Here is a 15,942-nt window from a genome sequence, read left to right as displayed (position 1 = left end):
CGTTGAATTAATTGGTTGCAAATAACGAGATGGGCCTCAGACGTGAGACGTGGAGGAGATTTGAGTAGAACGTTCCTGGGAATGTCAGATGCGGAGAGGACAGGGTTAGCACCTTCAAGGAACGAGGGTATTAAAAGACTTTGTAGTAAGAAAGCGAATTACAACAACAACCCTAATTTAGAAACAGGGGACTGGAATCATCTGCTGACTTTGCTGCCGGGCCGGCTAATGGCTTGTGCTAACCTCTTGTCTGATTAATAGCCCTCTAATCCCATTCTCATGGCACAGCGTAGCATACCGCGCCACCACTCATTACCCATTATAGAAATGCCTGCTAATCACTGGCTTTTCACTTGGAAGGCCAATGCTAGGATAGGCTAATCAATAGAGGCTAATCCTGTTGGAAGCTCCCCTCATTAAGACCATAGAAATGTCTGCTAATCATCCGTTATTTGTCCACGGGGCATTCAGAAGTGCAAGCAAAGGGGGTGGAAGTTTGATGGCTGGCTGGAGAGCGGCGGAGAAGAAAGGGTGACACAGCAAGTCAGGGATGCTGCATAATGATTAAGAAACACATTACACTCTTGCTTTTCGTTTCAGCACTCTCCCTCTCTGTCTTCTTCAATCTACGAAAGGCTCAGCTCCATGTTAGCGTCATTCGAGGCTTATCAATCAATGAAAAAGCCGTGCAGATCCATAATGGCCAGTCAATCGAGAAGGCTGGCAGGCCAAGTCGAGATAACCCTCGCCAGAAGCCGAGAGGATTCTTCGGCTTGTCCTGTCGTTACAAAGCACCGCCGTGACACAGCTGAGGAAAATCAATGGTGGCCTTAACTCAACTTGCTCGGGAGCTCAACTCAACTTTTTCTACCACCAGCAATTATGTTTTAGGGCCTACTCGTGTAACCCATTTGGTCCGCCCCTTCGCACAGATGGGGTTCAAATCGCTGGCTACCGCATGAGAGTCGAGAGCGTGACAGTGTCCAGTGCGACTCCTAAGGTGTCAGGTGTTTATTCACACTCCCCCTCATAAACCTCGCTCTCAACCGGGTCACCGTACCAATGTAACCCACCCCTGCACACACACAGGACTTACACCATGTGTCCAGCACTCTAAAGGTGTCACGGAGTGGGCTTTACCAAGGTACTTCTGCACAACTGCACCAGTCACAACAGTGTAGCCCTTCTAGTCCGCCAAGCACATGCACAGGCATCGAACCACGATCTACCAACTGAGAATCGAGAGTTTCCAGTGCGACTCTTAGGGTGTCACCTACTTTCATTCATTTTCTACCGCTTATCCTCACGAGGCGGGCGAGAGGCGGGGTACACCCTGGACTGGTCGCCAGCCAATCACAGGGCACATATAGACAAACAACCATTCACACTCACATTCATACCTATGGACAATTTGGAGTCATTTTTGGAATGTGGGAGGAAACCGGAGTACCCGGAGAAAACCAACTTTGCAACTAATTGGCCATAAATGTGACCATTCATGCAAGGATGATGTTCTCATTGGGAGTGACCAGGATGGATAGGATCAGGAACGAGTACATCAGAGGGACATTAAATGTTAGAGGCCTTGGAGATAAAGTTAGAGAGGCCAGACTGAGATAGTTCGGACACTTTCACATCTGTTACACTTACACCCGTAAACCTCACTCTCATCCAGGTTGCGACACCAGTTTACCTGCTCCGTTCCCAGGCATGGACGACAGTGTCGAGAATGCACCTCACCACGTCCACTGCTCTTAAGTCATCAAAGAGTGAGGTTTAGCAATGTGTTTTCATACAGCTGCACCGGCTGGCATCTCTCACACTCACCCTCATTCATTTCACGGCACCAATGTAACTCGTCTGGTCCAATCTGGCGTACGCCCGGGGCTCGATCCACGGTCCACTGAATGGGAGTCGAGAGTGCTAGGCCCGAGCTGTCAAGTCTGTGTCCGACGTACTTTTGAACAGCTGGACCAGCTGCCATCCATTACACTCATTTGTGCCATCACTTGCGTCGTGCGGTGTTACTGCAATTCCCATTTGTTTTGTTCAGATTTTTTTGTGTGAAAATTACTCACATTTATTAAATGAAACCTCTTTAGTATGCATACAAATGTAGTCGTGTGTGAGTGTGAACATCATTTAAACTTGCATCAAATGTGCAAGTAATTGTAATACTCTGCTACATTGCATACATGAATGTAATTGTTCCAGAGGGAAGAAGTCAAAGTGGGAGTCAAAATAAAGCCTGGAATGTCAAGCGACGGCAGTAGCCATTCTTGAGCTTTTACTCCCTTCAAAATGACCCGAGGCTGAACCTGAGTTGAACTCCACGAGACGAAGCAGACGTGTAGCCGGCAGAGGCCCGTCAACGAGGCCTCAAGCTATACTGACAGGCATGAACACGGGTGTCTTATCTCACCCTTCCGTGTCATGACCATTCCGTGCGCTACATTGTGAGAACATGCTGCAACACTTGTAGAGTCATTGGCCGAACACTGTTTCAGGAGTTCACAACCCCATAAAGATCCACTATGACATTTTCCAGTGCTTTTTTATGGATTCATTTATTGTTTTCGTGTCATGAATCCCAACCTTTGGGTCAGGTCTTCAGTGAGGGGTCATGAGACACTGGACAACTTTGAAAAGGAAGAAAGAATGCTTCAGACTGTTATTTCATCCCTTGACTGTTACAATATGAGAGTGTAAATAATTTATTGGCATCTACAAATTAATTCTTGGTCGGGCATGATTCTATTAGTTATGGGCATAATTATCATAAATTCATTGATTGTTGAATGGATTGCACTGCTCTACTGTGGTGAACAGTCTCATGTTGTCCAATCGATCAGTCAATTCAATCAAGAAATACCCATCTGAGCAAAACTACATTTTCCATCACTCTAAAACACCCATCCTAATTAGTGAAACAGATCAATGAGAATTGATGGAACTGGAGAATTGGAGAACTGTCTGGAATGGATTGCTGATTAAGCGCATCAAAACATAGGCAAACTGGAGTGCACTACCTGGCTGCAATCAGCAGAGGCACTGTTGATTCATTCAAAACTAGTTTGCTGTCAGCTTCTAGTAGTCAGGGCTCGACAATAACAATGTACCGATGGCCCGGGGCAAGTTAAAAGAAAAATTGGGGCAAGTAAATCCAATCAGTGATATTCCCGTCGGGCAAGTGCACTTTGGCATGCCGTACTGCCAAGAGTTTTTTTAAAAGCGGTTCTTGTTGGGTGTTGGTAAAACACGGACTGCGTAATTCCGGTGGTAATTTGCAAACCAATCCTTGCAAATCTTGAAATGGACCAATCAGAATCGTTTATTTAGACCGCGGTCCGTAATCCACAATCCGCGTTTTACCCACACCCGTTCTTGTTCGCGATCAACCAATCAGCGATGGTTTGACTAGGAAAACATCTATCATGGCGTCCCTGCCAACATGGTCTAATTCTTCAACAACTTGTGAAGGAAAACAGCAAAAAGTGATGAACCAGTGCCTCCTAAACAAGTATTTTATTAGCAAATCAAATGATGGCACAGGTGAGTGAATCACATTGCTGTGACAATTTGAAGTGGTCACAATGAAACACCACCCATTAGATCCAATACCAAGTGCTGATTTTGCACAAGCTACAAAATCTAGCGCTTCCATTTCTCTGTGGATTTTTCTCACCTTTGCTTCACAAATTATTGTTTGACCATTGAGCATTTTTTGGGGGATTAAAAACACTTTACTAGTACACAAATGTGTCTATTCAATAATGTTTCATTGTGGTGCACAACTTATAAACATCACTGCTTACTTGTAGTATGTTGTAAATTAGATGATATCATTATGGCAGTCTTTTCATTTTACATGGGGCAAGTAGTTCTCACCTTAAGGATTCCCCATGGGCAAGTCATTTTTGTTTTTAATGTAGAGCCCTGGTAATATAGCAAGGACATTTTGTCAAGTGCTCATGCCTAGGCATAATTAATTGATTTTTATCACTACGTTGATCATTCATATATTTTCCAGGCTCTGATTATTTTACAGATTTAAACCATCTGATCTTCCATCTGGATTAGTTTCTATTTGTGTCCAAAACTTACACCCCCCGGGCTAAATGTAGTCCGCCATCTCTTTTTAACTGGTCCATATCAAATTCTAAAAATATAATTGACTATAGCCCGCATACAAGGTGTATTTTTGTACTTCTTAGTTTAATGAGCTGTCTTGAACAAGGCAAAATCTCCACATGGAAAGAGATCACAGAATAAAATTGTTCCGGATAACCAGAAATGGCGGAACCAAAAAGAAGATTGCGAGCGAGTTTCTTCAGCGGACAACATTAGTCGCCTTCAACCGGGCAACGGTTCAAGCCAGGGGAAGGTGTGCTCGTATGTAGATAGAAATTCGATATATGTATCCAATGCTACTGCAGACTGAACGGTTAGGTTGGATATATGAGACCGACACTTGCTGAAACTTGGGGAGACTTACTCACAGTTCTTCTGGTCACACAAAAATTAAAAAAAAAAAAATCTGTCAGCTCACATCCTTGTCCCAGCACTTCTGGCTCCAACATCCACCCACCTCAAATTCTTGGCCTCTTCCTTCTTAATCTCCTTTTCAAATTAATTTGGCACAGCAAATATTGACTCCGGTTGCCCAAAATCGTCAGAAACGCGTCAAGGAAAGCACAAATGCAGGCATATTTACTTCCGTAAACACACAGCAATGCGTGTGACGTCGTGTTTTCTACAAATATGCATCAGTAATTGTTGCTGTAGTAGTTGGAGCAGCAGCAGCAACACACGATGCGTCGCCATTCAGAATTCAAAAAATGGTGATGGGTGCGAGTCGGGGGAGAAGAAAGGATCTCACAATAGGATATCAAAAGTATGGAGTACTTTACGTTACTTAAGGTAACGATTCGGTGGTCTGTGACGTGTGCAAAATGGAAATGGCGTACCATAAAAGCACTACCGCGATGCACCAGCACCCAGGAGCTGCTTATGTTGAGGAGAAGACACCATACGTTTTCAACTTTTTTTTCTTTAGTTGTTTGGAATGATTAATTCGTCCAAACCGCACCACGTAACTTGTGCTCCACCTTCACACACACCTGAGCAGACGCACAAACACGGAGTGAGAGTGGTGATCGAAAGCAAGAGGGGAAGATAAAGTGCTCTTGCAGGAACACACAAAGCTGCTGTTTTTTTATTTTATTTTATGTTTATATTTTGATTCAGATTGTGTTTTTTGCACAATAGTTTTATGTATTGAAATAAAGTTTAATTTATTATTTTTGTTGTTATAAAATTCCACTGTGCATTTTATTGTTGTATTGTTCAATACAATTCAGTGTTGAAATTGTTATTAAAAACATATTTGTTTTATTCATGGAGATAAATTAGCATTAATTGCTATACAGGTCAAATTATGATCGATATAATTGAGATAATCAATAGTCGAATCAAAATCGAATGAAATCAGATTTAAAAATGAATTGTTAGATTAATCGATGCATCGAAAAACTATTTTCTAGATTAATCAATTACAAAAATAATCGTTTAATCGTTCCCTAATTGGAAGACTATATTAGTATATAAAAACATATCGCCTTACTCTAGTAAAATGCAAATCATTCAATAACTCGTACATAATAATAAACAGTTACAAATCGATGCACTGTTTTCAGTAGAGCATGTGGCTGCAGCCACAAAAAAACTGTGGAAAATGTGGAAAATTGAGCTATGTAAGAAAGAAAAACTTGAATGTTGCCACTGTCAACAAATAAGTACACAAAGCTTTGCCTACAATACTGTACAAACATCAAAGTGGCCCCGCGCATCCTTTGACTGTTTGGTATACGGCCCTTGGTGGAGAAAGTTTGGACATCCCTACCCTATGGTATTAGCCTTGAAGGATTAGTGGACAAAATATACGAGTGGTGCTGTGGAATGCTAGGTTAATGCTACAAAAATTGGATTAGAAGCTATTAATCAGAGTCAACGTCATCATCATGAAATAGGCACAAAAAATGGGTTGTTTGCAAGTGTTTGGACCCTCTGGCGGTCAACCCAATCTGAGTGGACTCGTCCGTCCATAGAAGGCTGGTTGACCCGGCCATGCTGGAACGCAATGCACTGGCGGGATGAGCGGACGTAACCGGCTTTGGAACGGCTGGCCGCCAGTGCTTATACGCGGCTAATCTGATTGGATTAACACCGACCTGCCCGGCTACATACACACACACACACACACACACACACACAACGTGCCAATCAGCTGGGGCCGCTTCCTGAGGTTCATGTGGATTCTGGGATGTGCTGCCATGCTGATGGAACCATGCTGCGCTAACACACACACACACACACACACACCTCCGAGTGCAGTGATTTGTGCTGAGAATCCAAAAGAGACCCATTGAAAGAAGAGTAATGCCCACTGCTTGACAACCGTGCTAATTGACTAGCCCCCTCCCCGGCAATGAAACTAAACATTTTCGCCCCTTCGGCTTTTATGTTCAATCACCCCCCCCCCCCCGCCCCACCGACAGCCCTCCTCTTCCTCATCCCACTCTTCATCACCTCCATCTCCAGCTTGCCTCATACTCACACATGTAATCATTCATTAGAACCGAGTCGCTTGTCCATTAGGCAAAGCGGACATTTTAGAAATTGCGGCAAATCTTCCATGAAAAAGACATTTCCTCTAATGCAGTAGCCACGCTAGGGAGGAAGAGAGCGGGGGGGAGGGAAAAACGTGAAAGAAGTAGACAGAAAAAGCCCCCCCCCTTCCGGCCATAAAGCCACCGAGCGGAAAAAGCGGGCCTGCTGTTTGATTAGGGAGTGACACCGCCATGGAGGCAGCGGGAATAGAGGATGAGAAGGATGAGGCGGAGAGAAGAAAATTTAGTCCTGTCCTATCTTACTTGCGGGATTAAAACACAGACAAGCATGAGATGCGTGCACAAGACAGATGGTATCCTCCGTCCATCTGAAAGTATGGCTTTAATTTGAGTCTAGTCCTTGGTTAAGGGAAGCTCCTTAACCAATTATACTATATACGTATATTATATATTTATACGTAGGATACATGGTGTTTGTTAGTGGTGGTCTTGTGGAATAAGGTGAGGGGAAATTGGAAGTGCTGTGGTCAGAGTCCCCAACCTGCCTCCTCCTTATCGCTAATACAACACTGGTTCTGTTGCAGTTCTGCTGTACATGTTGTTCATTAGTTGTGGTCCCGCGGGATCAGGGGAGGAGAAAATGTAAGCGCTGTCGGAGCATTCCATTCTGTCCCCACATCAGCGGCGATCAGAGAGGGACCTGTCTCCTCCTCCTCCTCCTCCTCCTCCTCCTCCTTCTCTAGCTAACTCGCAGCTCTGTATAATATGCCTGACACTTGTCGCCAGACCCAAGAAGAAGAAGAAAGAGTCCTCATCTCGATCTCATCTCTTCCAACAGAGACGTCTTTAGGTAATCAATAAACAATAAAGCCCCTCAAAGGTCGTAATTGTTACAACTTCAATAGCCAACAGATCAATGCTCTGCTTTGGACAATCTCGCAAATGTCACGGCGCCCGTCTTACGCTGATATTATAAGGGCAAATGGCAAGATGGCAAAGCCACTAAAAAGCTACAATCACATGAAGACGACTGCAATGTATCCCTGCAGACATCACTCAAATGTCTGATAGATTTTCATATGTTCCAGTTAGCGCTTCTATTAAGTTGACGAACGGGTGCATAACCATCCAGGTAACGTTAACAACATCCTCGTTAACAACATCCTGATGAGGATGCCACTGGCTACATTTGAAGTATCATGAGTGGTCAGCATTCAGCCACTGCATTTACCTCCGCGTGCGCTTTAAAAAGTTTGTTGTTGGTGTTAAGACATGTTGAACTATTGTTTACAATGAATGTTAGCTGAGCAGTGTGCTCCTTGATGCTATTACAACATTGGTTCTGCTCCTGCTGTGTTGTACAGTATGCTTCTTAGTGCATTACCGTGTGACCAAAGAGATCGTCTGCTTCCAAATAAAGTCTTGTCTTCTTCAGTTTCTGGAACTAAACTGCCCTGACATTTTTTTAGTGCTTAAAAGGCATGTATATGTACCAAAAAAAGCAGTCTTAGTGGTCTCTTAATGGACCAAAGCACCACTTGGAGCTTAGTGTTTCAATGCTAATTTCAATCAGACTTTGACGTGTAAATTGCAAAATGTCAAATCAAAACAGTTGAAATAAACAGGGTACAGGTACGCCTGTCATGATAATGAATTTTGCTGGTCAATAATTGTGCTACAAATGATAAGTCGATGATCGATATTAATGACAACATTGTTTGAGTCCATTTTTTCCATTCATGAGGTGTAATTGACATTTTAGCAACTAGATGGTACTTAAGTATAGTGCACCAGTGTGAGCCACATTAGCTTGACATAAAAGTTACGTGTATATGCTTACTGTATGTTGTTGGCTGAGTTGCAAACTGTTGACAGTAAAAGATGTTCAAGACAACCACTTTGTTGTTCTTAATGTTTCACAGAAACATCACAATTATATTATATTATTTTCGCGAGCGTCACCATCTGTGAGCGCGCACCATTTACTTTGCCAACCAAAAGCATGTTGATTATTGGGACAAAGACTGTCCGAGCCCCTTCTGTCCGTAATTTTCTTCCCAACTGAAACTGTCCATGTTCATGTACTCACCTTGGTCATTCTGTTTAAAACCAAAATATTCCCACACTGGGGCTGTGGCAATGGCCTCAGAAATCATTGTTTCTGGGCCTTCATTCACGTTGATGTATGCTGCCTTACGATCTGCTATCTGCTCTGTATCCACTCACTAGCAGCACCGCCTCCACAAAGAGGCTGAAGAGGCTATCGCCGTTCATTGCACCATAGAAGCAATGCGCACAGACAGATGCAGAGTGAACCCTCTTGTCATCTAGCCTGTGTGGCACAGAGAGACGAGCATATGAAACACATGCGTGTGTCAATTTATCGAGGACGTCAGGCTTATGTACGGGTCCCTCGCCAATTCATGGTTGGAACTCATTGGTTTTTTTTGTATGTATAAATTATCATGTTTTGTGGATTACGACAAAATTTAAAGATTTACAAAAAAATGCATATATATATATAGGCAAATTTTCCATTTTCAAAGCCTTTTCAAGCATAAAAAAATGGCCAAATTAAGTAAAATACAAATACAATTTTTGTCTTTAAAGTATTCCACAAGAGTCACTAGGCGTCGCTAGTAACGCAAGCTTTTATTACAGATTTGAATAATCTTGCAACAAGCATAACCATATTAATCATATTCACAGTAAGTCTTAAATGGCTAATATTGGGTAATACGAATGTAAAGATGACCATAGGGGTGTTATTGCACGTCTATAGGGCTCTAATGTCAAACCTGGATGTAGAAAGTTGCAAACTGGATTGCTGTGCTGCAACTATGAAAATATTCCATTCACTCATCACGGTTGGGTCTGCAACCAATTAACCGTGATAAACGAGGGATGACTGTATTTTCTCCATTTCCGCAATTCTCTGTTACATGCGCAAATAAAAGCACATACGGTATTAGTGCAGACTGAAAAGGACATTCTCTTTAAACCTTCAAGGGGGCCTCTTTCATGTGAAGCCATCCAACTGACATAGATGGTAGTAATTCATGTTAGTTTTGCAGCATCTCTGGAAGGTTGTGTGTAAAATCTACTTTGACAGCCGGATGAGAACCGCGGCTGTGAGTGAAAAAGGGACAGCGAGGCCAGCTGCCGCTACTTCTGAAATGCTAGTGCAGACAACGAAGCAGCTCAGAAGCATTACAGCTACTATACATCTCGGACAGCGAAAAAGACCAGTCACCTGGCCTGCGGGGTTGTTTTTAACAGCTGAGAAACCGAGAAATATGCGGACGACGACGTGCCAAAAAATCCCTCGCTGCTCGCTGCTCGCTGCTCGCTGCGTAAACACAGAGGAACTTTGTCACACATCGGCCTGGTCTCTACCACTGGTGTGACTGCCCTCAGGACGAATGTTCCTGGACACGAAAGATGTGAGGAAAAAGAAATGCAAACACACACACGCCCACGGTGCAAATGAATGCACATGTGGAAAACACACGTGGCAAAAAGAGAGACACAGACTTCCGCTTCCACCTGCAAAGATCAATGCGTGAACAGCTATGATCCAAACTGTTAAAACTTCTAAAGGGGCTCAGACTTTCTTTCATCCACTACTGAATATAAAATAATAGGATCCAGAAGAAGTGTGGCCAATTACAAACAGATGCTTATAATATACGTATAATATATATTAGTTTTATTTTTAACATTTTTGGGACAATCGATTAATTTAAGAATTTGGTTCACTGTTTGGAATTGATTAATTAGTCAAAATGAAGCAGTCCAATACTTGGCTCCAACCGGCAAAAGGTATTGTTTGCTGTCTAAAGACGTAGAATAACATGACATTCGATATGATCAGCTGTTAAATAACAGATTAAAATCAATTAATTGGTGGTTATCTGTGTTGATTAATCATGTCTTAAGCAGCTGAGGCAAAATGTGGCAAGGCAATACTTGGCTAAAACCAGCAGAGGCACTCTTTGCTGCCTCGAGAAGGTAAACAACATGAAGTTAGCTATACATTAACTGATTAATTGGTCATTGTTGGAGTTTATAAACACGGCTTCAATCAGCTGTGGCAAAATTGAATGCATTACTTGTGTGCAACCATCCGAGGCGCTGTCGATTCAGTCTCAACTAGTTAGGAGTCTAAAGATGGACAACAGCATATAAAAACAGCAAATCTATAGATGAATTGCTTTTTGTCAATGTTGAGCAATCACGCTTTAGTGTCATTGCGATATAACGAGGCACTGCAGTACTTGGCTGTAACCAACAGAGGCAGTGTGCTGTCTTAAGAACACCAAAAACTTTACATTAGCACATCATCTGTACAATAACGTTTTCATTGATTAATTGCTCATTATCGCAGATGATTAATCACGTCTTGAAATGGAGCAAAATAGAATACGCTAGAATACACTGACCAGCAGAGGCTTTTAATAAGTCTGGAGAAGAATGAAAAATATGAAAAATAACACTGAACTTGAAACAGGAGTTCAGAACAATCAGACCCTCTCGAAAAAATTGCAATTACTACCTTAATTAATTGCACATTCCTAATTGTTTATTAGGGAAATATAGTCAAATGTGATCCTTCTGAGGAAAAAATACAGAGTGCAATGCAATGGCATAAATGTTAATATTACCTCTCAATAAAAGACTCTAGTTTGGCCATGAAAAATGCGTGCTTCAATAAACTTTCATTTTACTTTGCAAAATAGACGACCCAATAAAAACTGAGCAGAAACCACAACAGAGGACGCATGACATGCACAGGACGAATAATGAACCTTGAACCACAATAAAGCCTGGCATAAAATCTGAAAAATAGGCAGAAAGCTATATAAAAAAAAGCAATAGAAAGTGCTCGTTTCTTTTTTCTGCTGAAGTCATTTTTCATCCCAGAAAGTTTAGAGTCCAGTGTTTGCCCTGTCAGGACATACGTATAGGATGGTCCATTACAAGCATACAGTGGGCCTATAGCGCTCAAGCACACACCTGGACATCTCCTCAGAAAAAAAGTATATAGGCCAATTATCCTGCACCCATGCTGATATCTCAGCTCCAATGGTCGCTTATCACGTTATCACCTCCAACTGGCGTGAGGAGGGGGGAGTGAGGACTGACGCCAGCAGCATTAGTGTATGTGTGTGTGTGTCCCAGCAGTAATAATCACCCGGATTAGAGCGGAGCCAAACCCCTGCAGGGCACCCCCACAACCACCCCTGCATGCCTGCATCGCCTCACCCCGGCCTGGTCCAGCCCAAGCGTCAGCCCTGATCCCCTACTTTGGGAAAGCCATGGGAAGCGGAACAGCCGGACGATGCAATGTTTGGCTGCGAGGCACACAGACAGGACACAGTTTTTTGGGGGGGTTGTTTTTGTCCTCTCCCCTTTGTCCTATTGATCAGCCTAAATACAATATGGAGCAACACAAAGAAAACACCCAGCAGGAGAATCCTTTTTACCACAAGGGTGCAGTCCTTGAAGCCAAAGGCCGAGGGTACTGGACGTATTTATTCCTTCAATATTATTCTTATTTTGCGTGTAATGTCAATGCAAAGCTTTGCTGCACTATTCCATTTAAACCAAATGCCTACTATTGTCATAAATGAAGTCGCACATTTAAACAAAAGCCTGTTCATGCTAGTCAAAGATCCTCTACAGTACAAGAGCTCTCTGTTGTTTTTAAAGGACCTACCGCAGAAAGGCTAGTTAAAGATCCTTTATATGTGAGAAGCACTTAACTTTTCTTAAGCACATGCTGCAAAAGTGCTAGTCAAAAATCCTCCATTTAACAAGAGCACACTACTGGTTAGAAAGATCCTTTATATGGCAAAAATGCGAGTCAAACATCTTTTATATGTATAACAAGAGCGTGCTGTTGGCTTTAAGGACCTACTGCAAAAACACTTCTCAAAGATCCAGTAGATAACATGAGCGCTTTGCTGTTTTTAAGCATCTAATGCAAAAATGCTAGTCAAAAATTGAGGATATACCGCAAACACACCAGCCAAAGAACCACAATGTACGAGGAGTGTGCTGCTGTTTTTTAAGCACTTGTCAAAGATCCTCCATATAAGAAGAACACTGCAAAAATGAGGAGCAGGAGCACTTTGCTGTTTTTAAGTATTTTAAGTCGGAAGCTATAGATCAAAGTCTTATGCATCTTGTGTGTGAATTTTAAACTTGTAGGCAATGTTTTTCTGTCCCAGCAGGGGGCAACAGTTCTGTTTTCCTCCAATCAGCAGCAACATCTTGGATAGGAAGAAGAGAAATTTGCTGAAATGCAGGCTGAATGCTGACGGAGGGAAATGGCGACAAATCGGGCAGAGACAAAAATACACTGGCACAGAGCTTGTCTGGTTGTGGATTTGGTGCGATCACGAAGGATACGGGTGATGTTGGTGACCCCGCTGTTGGTGTTCGTCTATAAATAGTTTGCACACATCTGTAAATAGCTCAAACACATGCAAACATCTGTAAATAGATGATTATTTTGTGTTATGTTCCAAATCTGTGAATAAATGTAGTTATTTTGTCGTCAAAATCTTTTTTTCTTGGGTTGTTTTTGTTGATTCACAGAAGTAAACATCTGTTCAGATGTTTGAGGACACTAAAACCAAAAATATAGATGTCAGTCACCGTTCTGCTTCAATTTGCTTCTCTGCAGGAAAAGATAATTTTCTGGTTTTTTGGATCAAAATCAGGCACTGAAACCACCCTATGTTCTACTGCTGATTTATAAAGACCCAAAAAGGCTAGAAACAAACTATTTTTTTTTAATGAAAGAAGAGAGTCATATGTTCCTTTCCATTGTTTCAATGTTTATGTAATCCAAAAACTCACTATTATGTGGGTCTGTATGGAGCGCTCTACTCTGGCAGTGAATGAGTTAAGGACCTACAGCAAAAACACTCAAAGATCTTGTAAATGACAGGAGAGCTCTGCTGTTAAGAACATACAGTAGTGCAAAAATAAAGGTTAAAGAGCCTGTGTATCAGGGGTGTCCAAAGTGTAGCCTAATAAATAATAATAATAACTTTGTCTTATTATGGTCTATAAGCTGCCAAATTCAAAATGTTCCCATCAGTTGGCTTTTTTTATGATATATGAAGCAAACAGGTGTTGATTCACATTCCCATACATGGGTGTGACGTGTGGTTGGTAGCATCATTTCAAATAAAGGAGTGGCAAGAAGGATGGCTGTTTGCCGCAAAAATAGTGTACAGATAATAGACCCTGGGAGGCAAACAATGATTGACATTTCAACAGTGAGCTGTCACAAATGCCTCGAGAGCTCCACAGTGTCGCTGACAATTGTTGATGGGTGCCAGCATCCGGGGGGCCCGCCCTCTGGAGGGAGATCCAGCCGGGCCCCTATGGTGATAAATAATCCCAACCCAATGCTTCCCTCTTGCAGACATATTGACAGTCATATCAACTTCCATTCCACCGCACCCTTATGGTGAGAAGGATTCTCCTGTGTTTTGTGTCTATGGCAGGGATACTCGACGTGGGCCAAAGAAGAAGACTCGTGTTATATAGAGAACCTTTGACTAGTGAACATTCTTCATACAAAGGATATTTGACAAGGGTTTTTGCAGTAAAAACAGCAGAGCCACTCATCTTTTCACATGTTTTTGCAATAAATGCTGAAAAACAGCACAGGGCTCCTGTCACATAGAGGATCTTTGACTAGTGAGTTTGCAGCCGGTGCTTAAAAACAGCGGCATGTTTCTGTCATATTGTAAAGATGATCTCCGACTGGTGTTTTTGCAGTAGATACTTAAAAACAGCAGAACGCAGACTAGTGGTCGAATGTTAGAAATGGTCTACAGAAGACCTAAGTGTTCCCATTAACAATCGCCCTTTCAGCTGGAAAAGTTACAATGATGTGATCGAGGCAGATAAGTCACCCACTGTTGGGTTTTGTGGTCTAATAGCAAAACAAATAGTTCCAGGTCTTACCTTAGGTTCTTCTGCTTGCTCTCCTTCTTGTTGAGGACCCCCGGCACACAGTTGGTGAGCTCGGTCCAGTCGGCGTGCAAGCCGCAACTCCAGCCGGTGGAGAACCGGGAGAAGAGCCAGGTCTCCTTGCGGTTGGGCCGGTAGCAGGTACACTTCTTCTGGCCCGGTCTGCAGTCGCAGGGAACCTCCAGACGGACATTCTGCACCAGGTGCCGACCGAAGGTTGTTCCGCCGGTCTTCTGGATGTGCAGGAATACGATCACGTCCTCTCCTTTGATTTGGAAATCGATGGTCCTCTCCAGGTCTCTCACCGGGAAGAAATATTTCTTGACGTAGTGGGGGTCCGGAGTGGGGAAGATGTCCCCCTCGTCCTCCTCCGTGAAGTAGCCGTGCGGGGATCCGAAATTGATGACCCCGGGCGCCACGTACTGATAGAGAATCAGCATAAAACACACAGATCCGACCACGATCAACAAGAATTTGCTGCTCCTCTCGACCATGTTCCTTCCCAGTTGCGGTGCCCACAGTACGCTACCATTTCCCGGTCACGGCGACAGCATGGAGCGGGGCGCTCGGCTTCTTCATGCTCGCTCGCAAACGCCCGCCTGCCCACCACCGTCGCCGCTGCTTGTAGAGATCGTTTCGCGGAGCTCAGGAGTGGCTCGTACGGCGTCGAAGAAGCGTCCGGCGAAGTTGTCTCATGGTTGGACAGCATGTGAAAGACGCATTGGAACTCAAAGACGAACTCCCCCCTTAGTCTCTCTCTCGCCGCTCGGACTGGCGACCCTCCCCCGGGTTACTTGACTTTGCTCGACCGGCCAGCACAACTGATTCGCCGCATCTCTATGAAGCTGTACGGTCCCCGGATGGAAGCACACGCCTCCAGCCTTTTCAACCTCTCTCGACCCCTCCTCACTCGGCTCTCTCTCTTTAATTCATTGGTTCACATGTAACGACCGCCCTCTTTACGTAGCCAACCTGTAAAGACACATTAACCAAAATGGCTTTCATTACAGCCAATACATGTCATTTAGGTCCATTTACATAACTTAAATACTGTATTTTCTGCACTGTGTAGTTCAATTTAATCCAAGCTGCATACTCATGCAGATATGACATAGTGTTATTGATTAAAAAAAGCATACACTTTGTTTATTGTGATTTGTTATAAACTTTGTTTTTATTGGATTAAAGCACTTCTGTAATATAGAGGATCTTTTAGTAGCTTTTATTGCAGTCAGGTCCCAAAAAACAGCAGTGCACTTCTGTTTCATAGAGGGACTACATAGTATGTAGTAGGTACCTAAAAGTAGGTGCTCCTGTC

General features: G+C 43.1%; 1 protein-coding gene across 1 annotated transcript in view; it reads right to left on the bottom strand.

Moving 5' to 3' along the window:
- Positions 1-15,508, bottom strand: part of hs6st1a (heparan sulfate 6-O-sulfotransferase 1a) — a 103,667-nt gene extending 88,159 nt beyond the window's left edge. The window contains exon 1 of the mRNA XM_058091455.1: positions 14,619-15,508. Coding sequence (XP_057947438.1) covers positions 14,619-15,118 — 500 coding nt within the window. The 5' untranslated portion in view covers positions 15,119-15,508. The remainder of the gene's footprint in view (positions 1-14,618) is intronic.
- Between the last annotated feature and the right edge of the window lie 434 nt (positions 15,509-15,942).

The sequence above is a fragment of the Doryrhamphus excisus genome, chromosome 13, assembly GCF_030265055.1.
Source record: "Doryrhamphus excisus isolate RoL2022-K1 chromosome 13, RoL_Dexc_1.0, whole genome shotgun sequence".
Taxonomy (NCBI): domain Eukaryota; kingdom Metazoa; phylum Chordata; class Actinopteri; order Syngnathiformes; family Syngnathidae; genus Doryrhamphus; species Doryrhamphus excisus.
This window is presented reverse-complemented; position numbering and strand designations above follow the sequence as displayed.